Below are 27590 nucleotides of genomic sequence, written 5' to 3'. Positions count from 1 at the left end.
ACATAACTGAAGTATCCTGAATAGGTCTCAGACTACGACTAGATTTTGTTACTGAGGAGTGTGTCAATAAATCCGAGAAAAGCAGAACAGAAGACCTCCATTCACTGCTTTCTACAAGAAAACAAAATGTGTGTATGTAGCACTTTTGCGTACAGGATCCCGCTTGCGAAAGCCCAAAGGATCCCAACCGATATGTTGGACCTAGCCTTCCCAACAGTACATGAAGGACGGCGATGTTCACTAACCAGAAGATTCTCTGTCGGCCTCCGCTGCCTGAGAAGCCTCCACTGATGACACCACGCTGACCGCTTGTGGGACGGCAGCAACATTAGCTGGAGATGGGGAGAAAGATTTCTTTGGAGCAATGACAACACTCCTGTGGAAAAGAGATATGGAAACATGGTTCATTAGGTGGGCGATTACTTCCTGTTCATCAACATTTTCAAGGGGAAAAGTTCATAAGTGAACAAAAACTGGATATTTCTTCACTTCAAGCATCTAAAAAGGTCTGATGACCATTCTCTGATCAAAAGATCACATATAAAATATATAATGTAGAACCAATAAATGACAAGGTAATGTACAATTTATGGGGAACCATGACATTCTTCTCCAAGTAGCTACCAAAGAGCAAAAACCAGAATTGACAAGGATCTTATTTTCATGGGAGAATTTGCATTGGCAAATGGAAGTAAATACAACACACATTCTAATCATAAAATACAAACGCTTTGATAAAAAGGGACAAAACCTAACATCCAATTTTATGCACATATTTCATTATTTTTGCTGATAACGAAACAGGATTGTATGATTAGGCATCACAAATCAAATCTGTTCAAGGCCAGAAAGGCCGATTATAACATTGTCCTCCGAGACACCTTGATTCTTGATGACATGCAAGGCTTCCTTTTCCTCTAACAAACTCCATTTCCTTAATACACAAGTCATTGTACCATGACAAGTGAATAAAGCGATGGCCAATTACTCGCCAGGAACCTTCCCGCCATCAGGAGCCTAATCCCATAAATCAGAACGCTCTTTCTATACGTCAAACCGAACTTTCCACTGGGCTGCAAAATCAAAAATTAAGCTACACTTTAATAATCTACTGTCATATTTAAAAGTAATGTATCTTTTAAGGGTGCGTGCGAGAGCGGCAGAGATCTCAAAACAGGGGCTTACATCACATCTGACAGGACAAGGGTGAAAAAAAGACCGGCAACCATAAATATTCTCAAGCATAAGGTCAGTCTGTTATTAGTCCCAATTATGCTGAACTGTACAGGGGCTTTGTGGCGCAGATAATTAATGCCTGCTGAATGAGAACAGCAGACCTCAGGGGGCCAGAGCCTATTCCCCATTAAAAAAAAAAAAAAAAAGCTACCATATCTACAGTCCACTTATATTTTCATTTTGCATACAACACAAACATGGATCTCCAAATACAACGAGAAAATAATCTTGTTCATCTTAACGTAAATAAGTCAACAAACTTGCAATCCGAGACTGCAGCCACAACGGTAAAGTGGTTTACAGAACGCCACAAGAAATCTATTCAAAGCTTGACAATTATTTTTAATGTATAAAGTCACTATAACCAAATAATAATCCTCACTAATGAGTGGAAACCTAAAGCCACGTTACATGAAATACCAGAGAATCACAAAGATTCAGAAGTAATGACCTAGACACATTGACTATGTTATTCTATCAATCACAAATGTAAATCTTGATCTCTGTTCACATACACCGCCCCCCACCCAAAAAAAAAAAAAAATCCCTATAATAATTCCTACCACTGGATGTGATGCTTAAACCTAAATATTTTCTAAAGTCCCTTGTAGAAAGCCATCTCATCATAAACCATTTTAAATTAAATGTACCTAACCTTTGGAGGCATTTTTTGTTCCCTGGAAACACTAAAACTATCTGAAGGTCTCGCTTCACCAGTTCTTATCCTCTGTGCATTTATATCATTGTGAAGACATTGCGGCATCTTAATGATGTACCCTTTCTATAGTGAGAAAGAAGAAACCGTGCCGTAGCTTGAACGCCATCAATACAAGTTTATGACACTCACTAATCGCCCCAATTGATCTTGACAGAAGATGGCGGGGACATCATTGGCATGGAAAGCAATGTGCACACCTTGTTCGCAGCAGACTTTCTCCTGGCAGTATTTCAATAGAGCTTCACTAGTGTAGCCGTTACTGTATATTATCCAGCTATGGCTGGAAAGTAGATAATCCTTAAGATATGAGGAGAGTTCTGATTTCTGACAAAGCATTCCACAGATAAATGCAGGATCAGAGGGATGCTTTGAAATTCTCAGGGATACCCCACTGGTTTGAAAAAAAAAAAAAGCCCATCATTAAAGAAAAGACAAGGTGTCTCTTATAGAACATAAGCTGGCTGAGCTCTGTGGCTGCCACTAAGCAGAACATTAAATATAAAACAGATTCTGTACCATATTAAGGTCTATGCATTGTCATGAGTCTCCATACCACAAATACTTCATTACAGCTTATAGAACATAAAAAAAAGTTTTAAAACAAAATGGGATTTTTTATTTTTAACTAAATTATAATAATAATGCACCATCCATGGTCCACTGGGCTCCATGACACCAAAATGCCCTCCAGCTGTTTTTAACATACTTAGCCTTTCATTGGTAGCTTCATCCCTGCCAATATCATTCAGCTTATGGATCCACACTTTAACAGGTTACCCAAAACACATAAGATCGCCTTCTTACCACACAGGGTAACCTGACAACACCATAGTCGGGAAACATTCCAGTATTACTAGTTGTCATGTTCACTTTCACTGAACACGCAGATGTAAAGAAGCGCCACGCTGACATAATCTAGAGCTCTTAGGTGCTCAACAAAACACAGTCTTATTTGATTATAAGCTCCAATATATAACCATCTTCATCTTAGGTCGCACGTAAAAGTTTCAGTTCGTAAATCATGATAGTTTGAGGGCTAACTTTGTATGGGTGGAAGAAATTAAAGAATCAGTTCTTGGTCACTTTCAATAAGAAAAAGTGCTGTATAATAATCAAAGCAATAAGACAATACTTGCTATCTGCATGACTATCCATTTCATTTAAAGTGTGTTTCTATTGTATCAAGCTACAATAAAACTACCCTGCACCCCGATGCCGATGCTAGAGGAACAGTAACTCATGTCCCCACACATTAATGATCTGTTACTTGGCTCAGTCCGTGAATCGAGTGCCAGCCTTTATTGGCTCCCACTGAAAAGGGCCAGAGGCTTGGATGTAATGCACAGAAGTTTTACTTTACTGAGTGGGTGGTAAATAAGTGGAAAAGCCTCCTTTCAGGGGGGGTGGAGGTTAATACAGTGGGGTTATTTCAACATGCATGGGATAGGCACATGACTATCCTGAATAAAACAAGACCAATGACAAATTATAGTTTGATCCTTTACATCAGGAAAAACAGGCAGACAAGATTGGTTCCTAGAAACAGAGAACTTGACTGCTTATTTGATTCCATCCAAGATTGTAGATGATATACGTGAGCTATGACATCACTGCAGCTGCAATACAGCGTAGAACATGACAATTATGTTACTCTCCAGCTTAATGGCGTGCCAAGCTGTCTGGCAGGCCAGTGTGCTACTGGTTAGGATGGGCACAGGAAGGGTTTAATCTTCAAATCTACTTCTGGTGGAGAATGTACTGGGAGCGTGCAAATGGATAGCAGGCCCTGGAGTGTTGCCTGCCAGGAAGCAGCAGTCTGCAGTAGGGTGAACATATACCATCCATATGAAAGGGAATAGTTTCAATGTGCACATAAGATATCTTGCCATTTAATAAATATTCAAAACTTGCATGTCTATGCCTTTATGGTAAATTACAGAAAAAGCTAAACATCAAACTCCACCAGATAAAAGAAAGGTACTAGGTAGGGGCTCATAGCATTGATAATGATCAACCAGCAACTTTAAGAAATAGCAGGGCCAAGGGAATCAATAATGATCCACCTATATCCGTGTGATAGACATGCCACCCATTACAGATATCAATTTCAACAAACTGCATGATTGCAGTAATACTAGTGTTTCCAAACAATGGGTCCATCTGATGTTACATGCGCATGGATTACCTGTCAAAGGATCTGAATTGCACCGAACGCTCAGCTGCCGAATCTCCAAGAGCACCAAGGAAAGATGGCGGTAAAACAGCAGGGTCTACAATGGCATCATCAGCGGGTGTGCTCACAAGGCTCCGGAGAATGTCTTTGACATTGACATTTTTGGCAGGCAGCTGCTCACTCACTCCACTGTCTGCAGACTCCGGAGTTGATTTTCTGACCTCAGAAGAAAGTGTATACAGCACTTCGCTAATGGCATCAGGGCCTGAACTCACAGGATCCGGACCAGCTTCAGTCACTACGTCTGAACCAGTGCTAGGGCCCGAAACGGTTTCCTCCCCAATCCCAGAATCTCTTCTTCTCATGGGTTCGCTAGTCACATCTTCAGCAGATGGTGGTGGTCCTGATGGAACTCCAGCAACACCCTCTACAGATTATGAAGTACATTTTTTTTTATTAGCATGGAACCATCAATATTAAACAGCGATTTCACAAAGTTACCAATGGCTAGACTGGCCAGACACAGGCTAAATTATACTTAGACTAGCATTTTATCCACACATAACCAAAGCTTAGTAAATGGAAGGTGCTACTGGGCAAACTGTATTATGTCTAGATAAATTCACACACAATATACGCATACAAACATACAGTTGGCATGTGACATGTAAATTCTCCCAATTTATTTTTGAGCCAAACGCCTACAAGTATAGGTACTTGTTCGCATGTATGTATGAATAAGTAACTAATATATAAATATACATACATAAATATATATACACATATATGTATGCACACACTCACATCAAGATACATATATAGATGTATATGGATGTGATATTTACACACATATATATTACACAGAATGACAGCAGTACGGCCTTTATTAAATAGTCATTTCTGATTGATGAAATGTTTCTGATGACACATCCGTACCTTGCTGGGCTGTGGAGCCAGTATCTGCACTAGCATTCTCTGTGTCCACTGCAGGCTTGCTGGCTGAAGGTGGCTTCCTTTCATTTTGAGGTTCCAGGATGTCTCTGTATTTTGATACCATGAGCACCGAAATAAAGTACACAACAGCCAGTGCTAGGAATTGTGCCTGTTTGCTGTCCTCCTTTATGTGGGGAGAAAAAGGGGAAGGTTAAAGAAATAAGAAAAAAAAATAAAAATAAAAATAAATAAATATATATATATATATATATATATATATATATATACACACACACACACACACACACATACACACACAACAATTTTAAGATTTCAAATGAACAAGCCATTGATCTTCAACTCACCACATCTCTGAAGACCACAGCTCTTAAGCGGTTTATATCCATGTCTTGTAGAAGCCTGTCAAGGTCTCGCACGGGAGAAATCCCTCCTGTCACAATATCAATTGGGCTCTGAAGAACACAGGAAAAAAAATAAATAATTCAAAAATGTCCCCTTCCTGTAATGAACTTCAGGTGCTTAAGCTGTTTGCCAGTAAAAAGAAAATGTTAGTGTAAATTCTGACCCCTCTCCAGGATCAAATTTTCAGACGGCATGCACTAAATTGGAAGGTTATCCAGTCAGATCAATATATCATACAGTTATTCTAAACACTATATTGAGTAGACCTTAACCTGTGATGGGCCTATAGCTGCAATGTTTGATAGGTTACTTTAAAAGGTGCATTATAAAGGGCCATCACTAGCAAAAAGGGCTGGTCCTGTATAATGCATAATATAATGGTAATAGAGGAGTATGGATATCTAAACAACGATAGAGAACATTTAAACATGCAAATATATTTTACGGGTATTTTATTTATTTCTCAGATAGAGTAAGCTGTAGTCCAAAGTAAATGGTTTTATTACACAAAATATATAAATCTGAATGCCACAAAATCCAGGGTGAACTGTGAAGAGTAAGAAGATTAAGTCACTCCACATTTCTAAGCCTTCAGAAGTTGATCTTAATAATAAAATACAGGGCAAGAACAAAATTTGCATAGCATCAGTCAGGCTATCGGATAGCAATCTCTCAAAAGGATTTTGAGTCCATATCACAGCACAAGCAACCATGTTGGTTACAAAGTTAATAACTAGAGTGCTACTTTTACACCATGCTTCATCCACATTACCTTAGCGGTAGACTTGGCTGTTCCCACCATGCGCTGGATCGCCTTTGGGTTGTTTGGGTTTTCTGTGTATTTTGCTTGTAAGTGCTGCTGACACTCCAGACAATTTCTTACAGCAACAGCACAGACTGCAGACAGGAGACAAATTGGTAAAGCGTTACCTGCTTTTACCCTGAAAACCCAAATATCTTTTTATTTGGAAAATGAATAGGTAAACTGGTCTTGTGAGAAAAAGAAAACTGACTTGCCCATGCATTCAAACTTTCTACATCAAATAAGCTACTTTTTCTTAGCCTACATATACACTGAACCACAATAAAACCAACATTCAATGACTGGTATAGCTGCATAACCCTACGCGGCAAGACTGTAAACTTTTCTTCTCCACACAATCTAATGGTCTCCTACTGGGAGACGTTGCAAAAAAAGGCAGACAGGAGTAACAATGAAAAGGATGAAAAATATTTAGAGCCACATCTACTATGAATTAGAATGTTACAGCATTGAAAGTTTAAGATAAAAGTTGAAATGTTGAAAACCTTTATAGCCAGCTCAAGATTAGCGAAGGGTCAGCACCAAATCACGCAGAAAGAGGTAACCATCTACGGTCCACCCATGGACAAGGTTGACGTTTGATCATTTAAGGTTAATGCTGTTACATGTACATGATACATGACGATAAAATAACTTCAAACTATCTTCTCAAGTACTAAAAATAATTGACGGGTTAAGAAAATAGTTTGTAGTGGGGACTGTTGCTTACCTAACCGAAGACACTGGCGCAAAATTCCCCCAGAAGACATGTTCTTTTCAGCTTCAATATCCGTAAAGCCCAGAGAACTTGCAAAAATAAGCACGTCCACCAGGCTAATTGCTCTCTGGAGGAACGTGATAGAGGCCTCTATGGACAGTCCTTGAGTAGGCTCAATATTCTCCAGTTCATGCTGCATTCCAAAAAAACAAAAAAAACAAAGATTTGCAGCCACAAACTTCAGAAAAAGTTTTCTTATCCGTTTTCATCTAACCCAATTAATAACAAAACTTGATTAGAAAACTGGGGAATGTCAATAGGGCGTTGGGGAGGACAAACAGAGCAGTTATGTCCATTCTCTGACTGTTGAGGCCGAGCTGGGGTTCAAACCTCTCATAAGCTGTCAGCACATGAGCTACAACTAAAAACCTCTGCCAATACCTTTCTGTAACACATGACACAGCTGCAACCTTATGCAGCAGGTGGGCAGATGTGGTGATTAAGACTGTAAATTGTAAAGACGAACACTGTGTGGTCGGTTTGGGTGCTGACAGAGCACTGTAAAGGAGTGGAATATTACCCTGAAAGTACAGTAACTACGTTCAATTTGGTGGCAAAGAAAAAGGGGAGCAACATGTGCATAGCCTTTTAAGCTTGTGTATCAAAAAGGCTGGCGGCTGCTGTATTAATTGAACACTTGCCAATCAAAATTGCCACTTGGACTAAGCGTGGCACTTACATGAAGGTTCAGATGCAGTCATTACGGAATAACAGAATTTGATGTACTGCATCCTTCTTACCGTAGCAGATGTGGCTGCAGAAAGCAATGGAAGAATACCACCACAAGCCATGATCATGTTGTCTGTTATCTGAGAGATGAGGTGGATTGTATTGTGCACAAAAATTACATTATCACTGCTGTTCACAAAATCCATTATAGTCTTGGTGGAGTGGCTGTTTGAGGGGGGAATCACATTACAATTAGTGAATGACGAAAGACAATGGTTTCAACTGAATGCATTACACGCAACATAGTTCAACAGTGCTAAGCCATACAACACAGCAACTATAACACACACACGTTCACATAATAGCCATCAAAAAAGGTATTCTTAATATGCATTGACAATTATATCCACATACTACATAAAGGTAAAGCAGCTTTAAGAAATACAGGCTTTAGCAGAAAAATACACTACATGATCAAATATATGTGGACACCTGACCATCACACCTATACGGGCTTGTTGCACATCCCATTATAACACCATGGGCATTAATTTGAGTTGCCCCAAGACTTTGCCTCCAAGATTTTGGAGTGCTTCTGTGGGAACTCCTACCGTTCAGGCAAAAGAGCATTTCCGAGGTCAGGCACTGATGTTGGATGAGAAAGCCGGGCTCCCTCTCCCTGTTCCAGTTCAGCCCAAAAGGTGTTCGATGGGGTTGAGGTCAGGGCTCAGTGCGGGCCACTCGAGTTCCTCCACACCAAATTCATCAAGTTATGTCTTTATGTACCTGCTTTGTGCATAGGGGCGCAGTTCTGTGCTTAGGAGCACAGTAGAAAGATCCTTCCAAGCATACAACTGTCTAAAATGCTGTAGCATTAACATCACCCCTCACAGGAACTAAAATGCTCAACCCCTGAAAAAACAGCACAGGACCATTATGCCTCCTCCATCAAACTTTACAGTAGGCACTATGCACCCCCGTAGGTAGTGTTCTCCTGGCATCCATCAACCCCTGATTGTTGCTGGACTCTGATGGGCCAATGTGCTTTACACCACTCCAGTCGACTGCTTGTATGCAGCTACTCGGCCATGGAAACCCATTTCATAACACCCCAGGCGCACAGTACTTCTGCTGATGCACAGTTTGGAACTCTATAGTGAGTGATGCTAAAGAGGACAGGCAATTTTTATGTGCTTCCTCACTTGACAGCCCTGCTCTGAGTGTGTGTGTGGTCTACTTCTTCGTGACTGAGCTATTACTCCTACTTCAATGGCACTTACTTTCACTAAAATAGCACTTACATCAAACAAGGGCAGCAATTTCACAGACTGACTAGTGGCAAAGGTGGCACCCTATGACAGTGCCAAGTTTAAAGTCACCCGGTTCTTCAGTACAACCCATTCCACTGACAATGTTTGTCTATGGAGATGGCTGCTTATGTGCTTGATTTTATACACTTGGTAAGCAATAGGTATGGATGAAACCCTTACACTCAATAAATAGGAGGGGAGTCCACATATGATTTAGTGTACACGTGAGCCTACTATGCTTGTTAGTAAACATGAGATAACCAACCTCCGCCACATCTGTATGTCTGTTTCTATTGAAAACAAGAGGTCAGTAAGAAGCCTCTGGTGCATCATTGACCATTTGAATTCAGGAATGCGGAACATTGTAGATCTAGAGTCTCTTCTCTGGCTGTCTGAGGAAGCACCTCGCTCTGCTTCTGGTGTTAGTGGTTTGGTTGCCTGGTTGCCAAAGTGGAAAAAATAGAACACATAGGTACAGAAACAATAAACATCCTGAATAAATCATGTATGTACGAATGTGAAGGGAAAAGGAGGGAATCACTTTCTAGACCATACAAGGACAATGCAGAAGAAAGGCGTGACACATTGATGGGAAATGATAAGGTAAAGCAGCATTGTGGGGGGGGGGAAGAGGGGAAGAGGGCCATTTGTTATGATGCAAACTACAAACCCTGTTTTAACCATTTGGGACAAGAGTGAAAAGCAAAAAAAACTATTCCATGAGTACTTCTCATCCTCTAGAAGAACCATAAACGGCCAACCATACATAAAGAGAAAGTATAGAAGACAGGCACTTTCATCAACAGAAAGTATCAACTATAATCACAGAAATCAAACTATTACATGTAATCATATTCAAAATACCAGATATCTTCCACGCGTCTGAGTAATACATACCTCAGCTCCTGCAGGCTGGTTTGCCTCGTGGCTTGTGCTTGCCTTTAATTCCAGATTCTCTGTATCGGAAGCGATGCTAGCAACATCCAGCTTTGCAATTTTTCTTTCAGAGATTTGGGAGACATCTAAAACACTTGTTCTATAACCACTGTCATTTGGGCTCACTACAGAGTCAGATTTAACTTCGTCAGCGCTTGCACCCAAACCGTCATTATTTGATGTAGAGGTTGCCTCTGTGATTTCTGAAGTGGCAGCGTCGGGAGCGCAAGTTTCATTAGTGTCAGCAGACAGGCTGTCAGACTGTGCTGTGGAAGCATCAGTCCCTACAGTGCATTCTAAGAGTGGGGTCACCTTCTCACTATTAATCTCTGCTGGGCTTATTGCTTCCTGCTGCACTTCAGAGTTCTCACAAACAACTGGAAGATGTTGGTCTACAGCAGGCACTGGGCTATCTCCACCACCAACGCCATTTGTTTTGCCTCCTTTGGCAACGGAGACGTCTGATGTGTCACCTTGGAAGTTTGTCTCTACATGTTCATCCTTAGCACCAACTGAGGAGGTTGCCTCAATGACCTCATATCCATCAGCACCTTTGGCCGTCATTCCTTCAGCTGTAGATTTTTCTGTGTTATCGGTTACTTCTTCACTGGACAAATTCTCATTAAGTGCTTTCTTGACGTCAATTGCATTGTCTTTGTTCTCTGGGGTTTCAGTAGCAGAAGGATGGGGATCACTTTCTTGTTCAATTTCTGTTGCGCAAACCCCTTCTACTTCCTCTGAACAATCTGGGGTGGTAATAGCTTCCACCAACTCCATAGGTGGGGTCTGAGGCCTGGTCTCTGTGCTGCTTCTAGACACTGTGCGTATAGGGCTTGAAGGTCCAGGCCCAATTTCCCCACCAACTCGATCTTCATATTCACTAAAAACTTGCGCTAAACTCTCTTTGTGCATTTCAAAAGTAATCTGTAAATAATAATAAATATTATGAGGCTTCTGTGATTGAATCTAAAGTTATGATATAAGTAACAATCAAGTTTAGGATTTAAACATGCAGCTTTTACTTAAAAAGGGACAGTATAATGTCCCCGAGACCCCCACTATAGAAGAATACATATACTTTGTGAGTAAGTAAACGCGGTTTTGAAAGGATACGTGTTAATCTGATGAAAGAGTCTGCCCTGCTGCAACAGCGGTCAACCTCACTCATAATCCGACTATTCTTGCCACTGATTGGCTGTGGACGGAAAGTGCTTCCATTTAAATCAATGGCAGCATTTTCCACACATGTGAGCAAGGGTCCGAACTGTTTTCTGTGAGCCACCGCCGGTGGCGAGTATATGGTGTACACGGAGATAAGTTCAGTTGAACACATTTCCCGATGGACATTTAGCTGGGGTTGGAAAAAGGGATTCCGAAAAATCCCTCCATGCATTTGCAAAGGGCCTATGCAGCCATCATCAACATTAAAGCGCCATGAGTGCTGGAGCGCCCCTTTTAATCTCAAATTATTATACAGTACAAACTGGACCAGTGTTACTCAACTTGGATCCTTGGGAAAACCAAACAACGTTCATAAACAGAGGCTAAGGGAGTATTGTGTATTAAAAACATTTGTATACCACAACAGAAACCAAATGAACCTCTACTCTACATTTTGCTGTGATTTAATGTTTAATTCATCTTAACTATGACTGAAAATGTTATATCACAACCATGTCACTAATGCATTCCTGCATAGTACCAGTAAATAAAAACACAAATTAGTCAGAAAGAAGGGTAGGGGGGGGGGGGGAATAAATATATATATATAAAAAAAAATCTCACAGCCCAAATCAGACCAATAAATACTATAAGTCTTTATTACTATATTTATAATATAGTAATATATATATATATATATATATATATATATATATATACACACACATACACACACACAGGTATATTCAATTTTAATTAAAAGCAGGTATTTAAATTAGAGCAACTGAAAAAATAAACAGAACATATAATAACATGTGTAGCCATTTTGTTTATATTTAACACACTTTTTATATATATATATATACATACACATACATACACACACACACATATAATGCATAAGATGCACACACACTATATTATATACATACACACACTTATCACAGGGTATCCTACAATGTCCCACAAGCATTTCTACTTCATGTATAAATCTAAACAGCAGTTTAGATGTTAGACAATGTATACATGAGAAAATAAAAGTAATATATAATCGGAACCAATGCTATATATATATATATATATATATATATATATATATATATATATATGTCTTTCATTATAAAAACAAAAATATATGAGACGAGGTTGCAAATGTTCAAATTCTAAATTCAAAATGAAAACAAGATCATAAAGTACATAAATAAATGAATTGAGGAAGTTTTCTTTTTTGTTATCAATAAAGTAGAAAATATGGAATTAAGCATGGATTTTAATTTTGCTTTCAGGGGGTTATGTACATTTCCACAATACTTGCAGAATTGGACATGCTCTTCTATATTACAATAAAATCTAGCTTAATATATGCACACATTTCCTTTTGGCTCCTCGTATATATCCCTAAAGCCTTTCGTAAAGTAAGTACGGTGGTGCAATTCTGCTTGGGAAGCAGTTCCTGCGTATAAAGTGCGGTGCAGCTGTGGGAGGAGAGCGCTACATTGACAAACAACTACCCGGCTACAAAGGTGGCAGGAAATCTATCAAACCGGACAATAAAATTGCAATTGAGTTTCTCTGGCTTTTTATAGCAGATGCACGCATCTTGATATGTAGCACTGCAAAGCCTTTACAATTTAGGAACACTTGTTCGTTTATCACATAAATGTGGCTTAAAAACACAGCCACGGGCAGTGGGCAACTGATGAAAATGCAGATGTGATTACAAAAAGTAATGAGACTGTACATCTGGCACTAATGAGTAATACTCATTAGTGATTTATATAATGGAACATTAAACTTGGGTATTGCTTTTTCCAGTACCACAGAATATTTTGTGATGTTCTTTGATCTCAAACATGTACACCTCACTTATCATAAGCACGGCATATTAAAATAAAATTTGCTACACGCTGGCCTTTTATATGCATAACAGCTTCCCTTTTATAAGACAGTACTGCCACCTTGTGGTAAAAGAGCCACATCACAGGGTGCGTGTGTGCGTGTATATGCGTGTATATGCGTGTGCGCGTATATACTTTACACAATGTAAAGTATGCATCCATATTATGTAACTAAGCATCTATAAAAAGTTACCCTCCCCCAAGCAGCTTCACTCTTGCCAGTCTTGGCTGGAATTATAGTTCTACCACAGATCAGAGTTCAGTGGGTTTAGTTTTTAATGAACTGAACTGATCACCAATGTTGTAAGTATAGTCAGCATGCATCCTTCTTAAAACTGACTGAGGATTTGGTCCTCTCAGTTCTAGGCTGTCTGTCTGGCTTGGGAGATATGCAAGAACACCCTGGGCACGTGTGTGTATATATTATATTATATGTGTCTGGCTGACCAGCATAAATCATTTGTACACCTTATGCTGCACAAAATAAGAATAAAAATATATATTATCCATTCACAGACACAAAACAAACAAATGAAACTAGGCTGTCACTTTATGCACACAAACATACACACACAAACATTCCCTTTCATTAACAGGATTGCTGCCTGTAACCATTACATAAAAAACATATTTAGATGACATAAATGAAATGTATTCATATGCATATCTAGTGGCTATATAACAGACCTATTTTATGAATTGCATTATGTTGGTCTTTACACCCACCACTGTTTAGTGCATGAATGGTACAATTAGGAAATATTGAATCAATACACCAAGTAGTAGCGGCAAAGTATTATTTTGGATACATATACTAAGTACTTACTTTTGAATGCGTTATGGAGATGGTGTCTACCCAAACACGCCATCCACCCCACTCGTATTTGATGGCATGATAAAGAAGAATGCGGAAGATAGCATACACCATCTCTGTAATTTTCTGCTCATCCGAGTTCTTGGGGTTAAAATAGCAGAGGGAGAGCATCCATTCCTGCCATACAGAGCACTGCAGAAGGCTCCTGTAGACACACATGAACATTTAGAATATAAATGGGGAGAAAAGGTGCAAATGCATTAACATGAAGAAATAGAATTAGTGGAACTATAAAAAAGACCAATATAAAGATGTACATCCATTTATAGTATTTTTATTTTATTTTTCGTTAAAAGGGAACGAGATAGCATTTCTTCTACAAAACGGCCATGTTTTTTTTATCAGGTTAGCTTACCTTCGGTTTTCTCTGCTATTATTAAAAAGTTTTATCATGTCTGAGAGAAATACGCGCCGAACTTCCATAACTTCAGGGCACTGAGGTGAATTCCGCAGGAGGGTAGCAATGACCTTGAGTATCACTACAAAACAGTTTATTGACGCCGTTAAAGTCAGGGCAACTGCAAGAGTGCTTAACAGGTTTAATAATTTAAGGCATAGGGGTTTATTACTAGAATCTGAATTATCAGGAGAGATGTGGTTTCAGCTTCATCATTGATCACATTATGAAGGGCCAACCCCAGTAAGCGCTTGACTGGCCTTGTATAATGTATAGTTAAGCCAGTGAGATTTCTTTAAACTCCTTAACACATTACATTTTGGATTGTATTGGCCCAGCTAAGCACCTCTTGCTGGGGAAACCTGCCAGTGTTGGCCCTTCACAACTGCCAACTCTTCCGTTAGCAAACAAACCCCAAGACTCTGGCAATTAAAGTACCAACCATTACCCCTACTGGCAGGGAATCTCAAAAGTACACTCATAGCTCTATGTCAGATAACTGGACAAAGTGAGGCTTGTAGGCATGGTAACACTGCACCCAACCAAAGGTCCAAATGTTTCTGGAGCTGCTGGATCATGTTGTGCGCAGGAAGGAATAATACATGTGCTGCATAGTATCGTGTGCAGGAGGAGGGAGAACAATAAATAAAACAAAAAGGAGGTGCAAAAGAAGTGCATGTCATTTTAATGAACGGCACATATCAAATTCTAGTATTCATATCTGCAGATGCTCCTTTCTGTGTCTGGAAATATCCCATTACCATGGAGACACTCTGAACCTTGATACTGTGTCCATCTTGGAGGTGGGAGCATAGTGGTAGGAGTTAAATGAGATGGAAGAACTATAATAATAAGAATGCATCCACTTGTTTGCATGTGGCAAAAATCATTTATTCCATGCAAAATGGACCTAAATATGCATTTATATAAGGCTGGAGTGCTACTTAGGGCTGAAGATGTAACATAGGACGTATTGGCACATCCAGTCTTTATCGCTGCGGCAGGGACATCTCTAATGACAGCCTGTGTTCTCCCCTGTCTGCATCATCATGGGAAACAGTGCTGGTACACCAACATAACATGCTTGCCTTATACCATTACACCAATACAATGTAAACAGGCATTCCTTTCCTCACCGGAAGAACATGCTGGTATCTACGATTAGTCCCCATGCTGGCTGATCACACACACATTGTTATGCTTGAGGATCAGTGTGATTAGTGCACAGGAGATCAGAGTTTAAATGTGATCTAGACTTTGATAGGGAATTCTTCATAGAAAGAACAATCATGTCATTACTGTTAATAACACCTTTAGTGCTGTAAATACCATTTGCTAAGTATTCATTACCAAAAACAAAAATTTGTGGAACGGTTTTAGTTGGGGGTTCTGGGAAGTTAAAGTCTCCCTCGCCCCTCAGCACAGCTCTGGATTATGCAATAGCTGATGAATCCGGTCAGTAGTGCTGCTATAGTTCATTTTTGCATGTAGAAGGATATCAGTAAAAGATGAACCTACGTGATAAGGTAATTCAGAACACTTGTACTTACGAGGATTTTGTATCTTTACTGATGAATCTGGGTCAGGATGTTGTTTATGTATTACCTGGGTACAAATTTGCTCTATAAGAATCTGTAAAAAAAAAGTTTTACAAAAATCCTCATTGGACATTCACTGTCAGTACAAGCTAAAACAGACTGTATATATCAAACACTAAAACGTGAAAACTCAGTTACCCCCTACTGTAAATTGAATATAGGAACCTACATAAGTTGCACATTCCTGCATACTGTGCAGTCTGCACTTAATCTTGGTCCATTATTCATTTGCAGAGTTTGATCTATGTAAATGGGATTTGTTGATCCTGTTACAACTAAAGGAATGTTAAAACGGATATTTCCACATATCTACTCCCAGACTTCAAAGTGATTTTTTTTTTTTCTAAATATATGATACTTCAAAAATTCTTATGAAAACAGAAAATCCATAGGATTTTTCTTCCACCCTTCGATGGACACCATCATGACTGGGGGGGAAAAAAACAACAAAAAACCCAAAAAAATAAAACCAAAAAGGATTCTATCCCATTTAGTTGAAACTGAAATATACAATTAAACCAAGACAAATCCTCATGAATTTAGCTCATCTCAAAAAGCACCAACTTCATCTGAAATCATCAAGAAGCCAAACACATCAGATGTAATTCCTGTTGAGTTCCGCTAATCTCTGCAGTACTCCACAGACAGAACTTTAAATCCTACTGGATTTGGAATAGCTTGCATTATTGGTACTAGCGGTTGTAAGAATGAAAAGATAAAAAAATGATCTTATAACCTCAAACAGCACATTGTATGTGGTAATGGTAATCATGTTTGTATGCAGCAACTGTCGCTCAGCAAGAAGGGAGAATAATCCATGAGCCTGCATGACTTCAGCTTTCCTCCTGCAAAAGCAGACATCGGAGCATTAAAATAATTTCAAATATAACAAGAATATCAAAAACACAGCTCATTCAAATGATTTTATCTAGTACTCCATTGCGCACACTAGGTTATTTAGAGTTCAAACTCACATGGATAGGATTGCTTTCTAAAACGTACCCATTAGCCAATGTGCCATTGAATAGCGTGTGTCCTAGTCATCTAGCCACTTGTTTAAACAATACATAGATTTGTAGTCCGCACTAAAAGCTGGAAAGTCGATTAGCCAACATGTGGCCATGCTCACAAGACTAGTCATATCACCTTAGAATTTTTTCAGTGGAGCTAGAAGTTATTTAAACCTTGAAATTTTTATTTTATAATAAAAATAGATCAAGTACAAACTTTGGTGACAGGTGCTTCAGAAAGTATCCCAACACTTTCAAGGCCTGAACTCTTATTCCTTCACTCTTTGATGCCAGCAGTTTGTAAACAACCCTGTTAAAAATATAGGAAAAAAACACAAGAGATGTAAAAAGGCCAATATACAAAGAAACAGGCATAACAAAGCAGGACAAACAAACGTCTACAACGTTACGTTCACAACAAAAAGGGATGCAAGAATGAAATGTAAGCAGCGAGCAGACATTTCAATAATGCAGACCTAGACAGCGCAAGTAAAAAATGTTGGAACTCCACTGCAAGCAACCTTTTTAAATAAGAAATATCAATGAAAAATACAAAAAGAGAAAGGTTATACCGCAATCCATTCTTTTGATCGAATGCTGGGATCATGGAGCTTGGGTGCTCCGCCATCAGCGCAACAAGCAGTTGAAGAACATCCATCAGGTTGTCATCCTACATGGAAACGAACAGAAGACACAATTATCAGTGCCACGGACCAGAAAATAACACCGTCCGGCACATACACATGCCTGACTTAGCAACTGGATGTTATTAATAAAAGAACAAGTAGCTGAAGGCCAGATACCATTACAAAAGATTTACAAAACACAAATAGAAATAAAAAGAACAAAAACCGACTGTGCAGAGAAACTGCCCCCATCACATTCAGCCATATGGATACCCACATTTTTGTTTTTTCAATGTAAAAGCTTGTTAGTAGTGACATCTTGTGGCAAGAGTATAAGACTGCTTCACTTGCAAGTGGCATCTTACCTCATGCATGGTCAACAGATAGTTTAAAACTGCCTGCAACTCATCCTCCTTGACGCCATAATCCTGAAAGATATTGCATAAATTATTCAATATGTTGATTCATTTTAAAGCTGTCCTTATGGGACTAAAATAAAATGGCCAACACCGCTTGGTTTCTTACCTTCATCACTAACTGTTTGACAAATATCAACAGGAAGGCTCTGAGAGATAGGATTTCCCTCTGATTGGGCCGTGGACCATCTTAGGATGCAAGAAACAAATAAAAATCAACAGAGAAATGGAAAAAATAAAGACTTGCTCGGCTTATCTATATCAGATTTTTTAAAACCCACACCAAGACGATACAAAAGAAAAAGATCTCTAAACAGTTAGTCATCCCCCAGAATATGAAACTAGTGATAATGGCTGACGCAATAAGTTTCCTCTAAAATTAACAACATTGTCACCCTGTCATTGAAAGAAGCATACAGACTATGGATTTATCAGCCGACCACCTGAATGGGGGGGCACATCTACTTTCCCTGCACATCCATAATCCTGTGACATTTGCTACATCATTGTATGTATGTATTATTACATATTGAGCGATAACACATTTACTTCGCACGTTGTACCGTATAACGTAGGGGAGTGTGAAACGTGTTGTCACATAAGTAGTGTAGCCTGCAGGTCTTTCGATTGGGGTGCAATAAAGTACGTATACATTAGTGATGGAGGTCCCTGCCCCAAGAAAACCATTGCTACAGAATGCACTGGTGGTTTAGTAATAACGGAAAACTATGAAAAGCATACGAACACCACTGTAGAGAAACATACCCAAGCCCTTTGGGGCTATTCCGCTGCGATCCTGAGGATTAACAATCCAGTAATAGTATTTCAAGGTATGCATCACCAGGAGAACCGTGCCAACCCTGCGCACTGCATTGTAAATGTTTACTGTGCTGATGAAATCCGTAGACATGTATGTGTACAAAGCCAGCTGGACCTTAAGCAAGCAGAGATAGGTGTAAAAACAGCAAATAGAGTATTTGACACAGAAGACCAATTGCAAAATAAACGTGGCTTCTTCTCAGACATAAAATAAGGAGTAAGATGACATTTAATCTAATCAGCAGGTTCAAAGTAGAGACATTAGTCTAAACATTAACAGCATGGCAGTTTCTATTCTTGAACAGAATGTGAATATTTATGTACCTTGGACGGCGTGTGAATCCATATTGCTGGGTTCAGTAAAATGTGGTCACACAGCTGTTTGAGTAAGGGCACGCCATCGTGCAGGCTACTTAGGTATTTCGCAAACGCCAAACTCAGCTCCAGTACAACTTTAGTCACGTGAGTTTTGGAAGACTGAAAAGATACATATATCAAAAATAAAAATCAGCTTCAAAACTTATGAAGGTGGGGGGGGGATAAATACAAATATTATATCAAGCACACCACTGATTTATTCAAAGGTGAACGGCAAAGTGAATACAGGCATTGAGAAACCTGCGCTTTAAGTAAATTGATTATATACCGGTAAATCAGAGGCAATAAGCACTGCTTTGAGCATCGCAGAGGTAAAGTGGATACTTATCTTGGAAATTGGAAAATAAACAAGGAAGTCCTGAACACCACTTAGAATGGTTAAGCACCAGTTCTTACCTTCTCAAGACTATACCCTATTACAAGAAAGCCCTTTGAAGAAAGCATCTGTTCTTGCATAGCAAGAGAGTTTTTAAGCAACTCCAAAATGAAGGTCAAAAGGGTGGAACTAAGTAGAAAAAAAAGAAAGAAAGGGTTATTATCGTGTGGACAGTAAATGCCATTCGTTTCACAAAACATAGGATATTCCTTGACCTAAGCTTCCAAATCCTGGCGATAGTAGCTATCTGTGAAAAGACGGGAACCAAACCACATACAGAAAAACAGCTACATAGAGGATGTTAATGCTAATCTATCATTAAATTGTCTCGTAAGGATACATATTTGCTATAATATCTGCTATTTTACTTTAGTCTAACTGATCAGAGAACGTGGGACACTACTGCCCTTTTCTAAGTTTTTGTAAAATAAATAGCTTACCGAATAACAAAAATATTCTTAAATAAATCAACCACAGAGTACCCTTTGGGGAATGGTACAATGTCGCTTACCAGATGGAAGTGTCTACATTATCAGACCCGTATTGCTTATAGTCCAACTGTGCAAAGAGAGGGAACAGAACCTGCACTCCGCCAATGGAATGCATTGCACTCTGAATAGAGTGTGTTAAGACTGCCTTCACATCCTGTAAAAAACAACAAATACAAGCTATAAGCACTAAGAGAAAAAAAAAAATACTATTTTAAAAAAGATGAGGGCATCAGCAGTGGGGGTAGGGGATGGTTAGCGGCGTTAAAATCCCTGATCTACTTCACCTGTCCGGCATTCAAGGTCTTACAAGGTGGCCATGTGCGAGCCGTGATAGAGCTCTGTACTATAGGTAATATAACTGGCCATCTTACAGGTAGAAGGACTGAACTGGATGGACCGGTCATGTTTGTATAAAAGCTGAAGCTTTTAAGATTTTGAAAAGCTCTGCTTCTACTCACTTTTTGTCTCAACCAGACTATGAATGCTTAAACGAACACTCTAGTATTACGTTGTATGTCTAATGCACTGCATGCATGGTTTAGTTGTTGGAATTAGAAAACATGACATTTGGCGCATACTCAATTGCCACTACTTAAAAGCAGGGAGCACTCGTCATACACATTAGTCAAATTCTAGTCAACGGAGCAGAGATCCCACTGAAACACGGGATGCGTGTTTTATCTAAACCACTGATGTTTTGCTAGCATACATACATTAGACTTCTGCCACCGATGGTCTTAAGTGTGAGTGCTACTTAACATGTGCAGGAAGCATACACGTCGCTTACACAGAGGCAAATAATTGTGGAGTCCAATGATTCCAGCCAACTATCTGTCCCCACGTAACCCTTTTCCATTCAATATCTTACTGGGAACGTACAACTATTTAAAGGGATGAAAACACTGTAAATTAAAAGGAACATGAGCCCAACTTTTCACGGTGTTTGATAGCTTCTAACGATATTTCTGGAAAACCTAATGGCTTTACCACCTAACGGCTTTACTTAAGGACACTGTAATATTAGCCAACATGAAAATTGCTGGGTTTTATCCTATTTTAGAATGTATTTAATAAAAAATTTATTTTTATACAATAACCTGACTTTTGTTCACTTAAAGCACTCCAGCTAGGGCTGCCCGATATGCAAGTTTGGCCAAATATCCAGATGTGAACTATTCTTGATATTTGCCATTCATCATAAAGACCTACCTGTAGCATAAGGGCATGTGGAGAATGAACAAAGATAGATGGATTGTCTTTGGGAGAGGACTCCAGGCAGAGCTGTGCATCTGTAGCTTTTGGGTTGTACATAAATGAAATAGAATTAGACAGTTTGCCATCGTACAGCAACACTTTGTGGTGCTCGGCAAGAAATCTGTCGCTCTCTGCCTTGAATTTAAACGTTCCCTGAAATAAAATGAAAAACAGGGTTATTTTCCATCAAAAACAATCTCTTGGAGTCATGCATTTACTATAACGTGCCTACCAATTCCCCAAAGGGTACTGTCAAAATAAAAAACACGAAGTTCATTTGAAGATTACAGTCACACGGCAGGACATAAATTGCTTTATGTGAAATTTTCACAGGGGAGATGGAGAAGAAAATCATCAGGCTTTGCCTGCCTCTAAAATTACCATTGAATTCAAGGTGCCAACAAGTTCTACAGCTCTGTACATGAAAAGCAATAGCGGATTCAACACCTTCCATGTGTTTAATATATCAGTAAAGCACAAAAAGTTAAAATTAAAGTGAATATACCCACATTGCCGTTATTTAGAGGTAGAATAATAGTAACCCAGGGATTTTAAATGAAATGTTAGAAGCGTACCTTGTATCCCGGACCTAACTGGTAGACGGCAAAAATCTGAGCAGCGTTGAGTGCTTCGCTGAAAAGATACACCGCCGTCATCTGCCCGCAAAACACTCTGTTGGCATCCGCCGTCTCCGAGGAGCCCAGGAAACACTTGTCAAAAGTCTAGAGAACATGAACACAATGTCAAAATTATAGGAAAAGCAGCCAATCTAGCACAATCCTTGTGTAAATATAGGACAATACAGCAATTATACTACAATCCTGTACACAAAGGCACACTCTGAATGGCCAAGAAGGTCAGTTCTGTTCGCAGAGACAAAAGCAGCAGACACACAGCAAAGGGGACAGAACTTCAGACTTTCATTATTCATTGGTCACAGGACCAAAATTAATTTATACAAATTGTGGGTTTTGTTGCTCATACACACACACACACACAAAGACCTGAAGTCTTAGAAGAGGCTGCCATTCTGTTGCTGCCATAATGGACTTTCCTATCCTTACACAAGAAATTAAGTATAATTTGAGCATTAAAGGGATCGAAGCATCATAAAGCAACACAAATACAAGCTTGCGATTACAAAAAAAGCTATTGATCCAATATAAACGGATTTCTCTGGACTGAAATGTTTTAAGGAAAGGTAGCTTACGTCACTCGTGTTAACAAGCCATGTGATCTCTCCATAGGATGCCAGTTCACCATTTACGTAACATCTCAGTTCACTGTTCTTCCATCGATTGTAGATGTGCACTATCGTTACCATATACCACTGATGGGGAAAAAAAAAAAGGTTAAAAAAATAAATAAATAAATGGCTCCTAATCGCCAGATTATGATTCTCTAAGGAGCCGCAACTGTTGGTAAAGGCATTTGGATTTAAAAACAACCCCAATGCGGTAGGCACATACCAAGTTACAAAACCACCCAATCACCCAGTAGATTATGATGTTCTCACCAAGGTGATTAAATGATCTACAGGGCAACGGGCCCAATTTGGTTGGGAATAGGCCTGCAAAAATCATGAAACTTTCCAAGGCCACTTCCACCCTAAGACGAGCCATTACAAAAAAGGTACCCAAGCAGCTTGTGCAAGTTAAGGGTAATTGTTGCTGTCTGAGCTTTAACTAAAGGGCCCATAGCTTGTCATTGGCCAGTCATTGTAATTGTTTGGATAAAGTCTTTTTTTAAATTTAAAGACAAAAAGCGGTTTCAGCATTTTGCTGTTTTTGGCCAACAATAGTTTGCCTCTGTCTCATTTGCAGATTCTAACCTTAAAAAAAATAAATTAAAAAAATGAAGAAAACTTTGTTATACCTCAATAGACCACCTTTGGTCTATTCTTTATCAGCTGCCCGAAAACATTATGCAAAAACTAGAGCATTTTGAAAGAGAACACAATTTTCGATAACTTAATTTTAATTGGAATTAGTATGAAAGAGAAATGCCATGAGCCCCCCTTTAAAATCGAGGATTGGCACAAGGTGTAAATATATCCAGGTTCCCTTTTATATAGTCTCTATTGGCAGTCATGGGCAGGTGGAACCCCAGAAAAGTGCTAAAATGTTTCATTATTTAAGAGTGCAAAATAAAAAACAAAGCTTATCCTTAACGAGCCATGCAACCCAAGACAGCAGATTTTTTAATAGAATGAGGTTAAATTCACCCCTTAATCTTAAGGTTATACTTAACGATGGGACTCTTACTAACTGCAGTTCAAAGCAGCAAGGCTTTTTTTTCTGAACTATTGTTCAACAATATCCATATACATTGTTAAGAGTGAAATTCTGGCAGTCCTTGCATTAATTTAAAATTTAAATTAACACTAGATAATTACCAGTAGACATCCAAAACATCCCATGTACAATTTCCATTCATACATAATATGAAGAACATTTTTAAAAACATAGCCAACACACAAAAAAAAATAAAATAGGAAAGATAAAAAAGTTATCAACTACTAATGAACCTGTTTATTACATTAATTTTACTTGATTGTCAATTTAAAGCCCCATGTACTTACACTAGAGTAAAGCATCACATTACTGGAGCATATAACAATAGCGCAATTTGCAGAAGAGTTGCCGAGCATTTGATTACAATAAAATTAGCCGTAAAGCCCATCATGCATGTATTACTCACCTTCTGTGGCTTGAAATCATACTTCACGCAGTGCTGGAAGCCTTTTCCCTTTGACTTTATTGATGTGACAATTAAGCAGCCGCCAACAAAATGAGCCGAATAACCCAGACCTTTGTTTGTCCTGAAGCTATGAAAGCAAAGTAACAGAATTATTAAAGGATCAGAAAACTATGTAGCAAGAAACCGGCGATTAAACTCCTTCAACCTGACAGATACCAAGTATGTTTCTTTAATATTCAACGCTCGCTATGATCTCGTATTTAATCCTAGTATCGATTTTCTTTGTAAATAGGATACAGACTCCCTGCAGAAAATGGTTACATTAATAATTTCAAAAAAATTAAAAACAGTGACTGACAAACAAGTAAATATATCCCCAATACACAGAATATATAAAAAGTCGCCTGGACAGAATCAAGTATCCTAAATAAGTTTGTATTTTCATGCTATTCTAAAAAAAAAAAAAAAAAAAATTAAAAAAATGGAGTGCATTTTACAACATTCAAAACATGGCAGGCATTCCTTGAGTTCTTCGGTCTCACTGAACTTCTCTCCTAGTTTCCGCTACAGAATAGAGGGAGCACTCACACACTTCTTGTGCACACTCAGTAGAACTGCCATTCTAGTCAATGGAAGGCGAGCTCCCATTGAAATCACAGGGGGGGGGGCAGCAGCCAATCACAGGCATGCTATCTACGCACCAGTGTTTTGCTTGCACATGTGATTGGCTGCTGCTACTCCTGCCGATTCTAATGTGAGCTCTGCATGCTGTCCCATCAGGCCCACCAATGTTGCCCTTTACCATATTGCTCACGACACTGCCGCTGGTTACAAACATTGGCTTTGTTTACAATATGCCGAGAGAGGGAGAAAGTTTCCCCTTTACGAATTAGACCCACAACGTTTTGGGAGGAGAACCCCTTTCGCCAGGGGCAAGACATCACAGATTTCAGTGAGGAAATATATCCAAAACCCTGGATACAAATATGCTAGTCACTGGCATTGCACTTACCAATATAAATAAGGTTTAGCCTTGTCCACATTCATGTTATTTATTGGGTCCATTCTTAGCCAGGTGTGAAAAGTAAAACCGTTCTGATATGGCCATTTTGCTATTGGAGGTAAGGCTATGGCCTGCAAATACAGATAAAACCAATTTTAGCACCCTACTGCCCTTATCGGAGACGTGTAACCTCCAGGATCGCCTTCCGATGTTTTTCCTCTACCCCTTTCATCCAAAATCATCATTAACACCTCTAAAGCTTTGACAAGCATATTGAGAAGCACAGTACATATCACCACAATGGGACCCACGATTACTTTACTACGGAACTATTGTATAGAGATAACGGAAGTTTTTAAAACTTCTCATGCGTTGGCAACAATGAAAACTTTTACAATACTAACATTAAACATTATGGATCAAAACTCTGCATACTCAAAGAAGCGGTACTTTCACAATCAAAACTTAACTTTCAAATTAGATTACCTATAAAATATAAAAAAGGTATTTTATTTATAGATGTGGCTATAATGCTAGTTGTGATATATTCCAGCTGAATTATTACTTACTGCAGCACTCTTCCCTGGAAAGTTGAAGAAGGCCTCAGGCCCGTACTTATGCGGCATGTGCTTTAACACGGACAATAACTTTCCTGCGTGTGGAGGCTGTAGAAATCGAGAACACATTGAGGCTTCAATAGGAGTCATTTGAATTGCTACCGTCCGTTAAGTTTACAACATGCAACCTTTGCATAATGATCACTTCTATGCCACATGAGATGGCAGCCAGTGTGTTTGATAAAAAGGCTCAAATTAGGATTAGATTTAGTTTACAGGGAACAAGCAGATTATTCAAAAATTGCTTAGTGCTACTAATAGAGGGAGAGTCACAATTATCAAATTATACAGATTGGCAACAACAATAAATAAAAATACATGACACGGAAATTCTAGTCATAGTATAGAAAGCGTTCTTTGTTTCTTCATGATCCAAAATTTCTTAAACTATTTACATCTTCAGGATTTTATACCGGCCGCCAGGGTATAGACAGACCCCGGCATGCAACGTTCAGCGGAGGGAGCGCTGGATCTGATGAGAGGAGAGCACATGATGTATAGGGAGATGCGTTCAGCCAAATGCAGCTCCTGCCGGGCATTAAGTCGGGGTGGGGAAACTGGCAAATGCATTAGAATATGGATCACGTGAAAATTTACAAGGGCCACACAACTATCACATAGACTAAGTAGTGTAGTGTAGTCTGTCAGTTCTAGTTTTGCCATTCCCTTTGAATCTATGTGTCTAAAGATGTGTTGTGTAAATTGTTGGTGCTATACACATAAAAGATGAGGATAAGGATGATAACAAGATGGCTGGAGTGTCCCTATAATAAAGGTTAAGACATACTGGTACAGATAGAGAAGCGAGTCCTGCTCTTCAGAGCTTACACTCAGTTATGGAGTTTGAAGAAGAATGGAGACAGGAGGAGAGGCAAAGCTTGGGTGAGGATGATCTCTCTAATAGCACCGAAGTATCTGCTGGTACCTTAAATAAAATGTAGCAATAATGTGTATTCATAGAGCTATATATTTGCGTAGCTATGTGTCATAGATATATACATTTACAGTCTGTGTCGATATCTGTAGCGCTGTTATGTTTTTACCATAATGCTTTTTGTCTACGTCTCGCCCACGAGGGGCCCACAGACTAATAATAAACCTATGAGCAAAGCACTTGTTAAATCAGGAAGAATTCATCACCAATCTTCTAAGATATATTTTTATAAATCCTCCTAACACTAAGTTCTACAGAATACATTATTACTATCTTTTATTTCACAAACTTTTTTTTTCCCCTGAGGAAATACACAGCTAAGGTAATCCTAACAATAACATTTAAAGATCTGATTAAAACCAACAAGAAAGAAAAGCTGAGTTTTCACAGATTTGGCCAGTAAAGAAATATTGTATCTACCAATATCCTATGCACGCAAATTCGATTAATAATTAAAACATTATTCACATCTAACATGCTCTTACAACAGCATGTAAGATTTTAGGATTGTATTTGTGTACACACACACACACACACACAGCACTCCAGTCACGTTGTTGTCCATTCCTTAGGGACAAAAGCTGGGAAGATCCTCAATCAAATCTATGCAAACGTTCCCTTGAGAGGAGCATGAAAACATCTGCTCTTCCTTATAATATATGTCCACAGGGGAGATCATTGTATGTCACACCTCCGTCTTTCCCAGCATGGTAACAAGAAATTCACAGCACACACAAAAAAAAACACCACAAGGCCAGCTCTAAAGATGCTTCATAGCACAGCAGTTAAAAGTAAATACAAGTTAGCTTCATGCAAACATACACAATACTGTTTTGATGTCAAAGAACATGTTAAGAAAATTATGTAAAATGATGTTGTCCAAATTCACACACCACCTGTAAGAAAGAGGAACAGCTGGGTCCTGCCCTTGCAAGCTTGCAGTCTATTTGGTGGGGTAGGGAGATTGAGACAGAAGGTACTACTTGGGCAAGAATGATTTGACTGCACCAAGAATGTGTATTAAATGAAAACCTAGAGAAAGTATCTATGAGATCTAACT

At 39.0% G+C, this 27590-nt stretch overlaps 1 protein-coding gene across 1 annotated transcript in view; it reads right to left on the bottom strand.

Annotated features, from left to right (window-relative positions):
• The window catches only part of LOC149287394 (lipopolysaccharide-responsive and beige-like anchor protein), a 269868-nt gene that overhangs the window by 225840 nt on the left and 16438 nt on the right, over positions 1–27590 (bottom strand). Inside the window, exons 4-30 of the mRNA XM_089492899.1 lie at positions 25549–25644; positions 24989–25110; positions 23977–24103; positions 22487–22606; positions 21852–21998; positions 21232–21429; positions 20043–20176; positions 19552–19660; positions 19102–19254; positions 18724–18892; positions 18068–18147; positions 17908–17970; positions 17489–17586; positions 17134–17226; positions 16643–16751; positions 15859–15940; positions 14267–14390; positions 13864–14056; positions 9940–10902; positions 9308–9480; positions 7804–7957; positions 7016–7196; positions 6256–6380; positions 5426–5533; positions 5064–5244; positions 4140–4530; positions 246–376 (exon numbers count right to left, since the gene is read on the bottom strand). Of these exons, the coding sequence (XP_089349025.1) occupies positions 246–376; positions 4140–4530; positions 5064–5244; positions 5426–5533; positions 6256–6380; positions 7016–7196; positions 7804–7957; positions 9308–9480; positions 9940–10902; positions 13864–14056; positions 14267–14390; positions 15859–15940; positions 16643–16751; positions 17134–17226; positions 17489–17586; positions 17908–17970; positions 18068–18147; positions 18724–18892; positions 19102–19254; positions 19552–19660; positions 20043–20176; positions 21232–21429; positions 21852–21998; positions 22487–22606; positions 23977–24103; positions 24989–25110; positions 25549–25644 (4624 nt within the window). The remainder of the gene's footprint in view (positions 1–245; positions 377–4139; positions 4531–5063; positions 5245–5425; positions 5534–6255; positions 6381–7015; positions 7197–7803; positions 7958–9307; positions 9481–9939; positions 10903–13863; positions 14057–14266; positions 14391–15858; positions 15941–16642; positions 16752–17133; positions 17227–17488; positions 17587–17907; positions 17971–18067; positions 18148–18723; positions 18893–19101; positions 19255–19551; positions 19661–20042; positions 20177–21231; positions 21430–21851; positions 21999–22486; positions 22607–23976; positions 24104–24988; positions 25111–25548; positions 25645–27590) is intronic.

The sequence above is a fragment of the Sceloporus occidentalis genome, unplaced genomic scaffold (assembly GCF_023333645.1).
Source record: "Sceloporus occidentalis isolate IW3139 unplaced genomic scaffold, rSceOcc1.0.p SCAF_61, whole genome shotgun sequence".
Lineage (NCBI taxonomy): Eukaryota > Metazoa > Chordata > Lepidosauria > Squamata > Phrynosomatidae > Sceloporus > Sceloporus occidentalis.
Note: the sequence above shows the minus strand (reverse complement) of the source record. Positions and strands in the feature narration are given on the sequence as shown.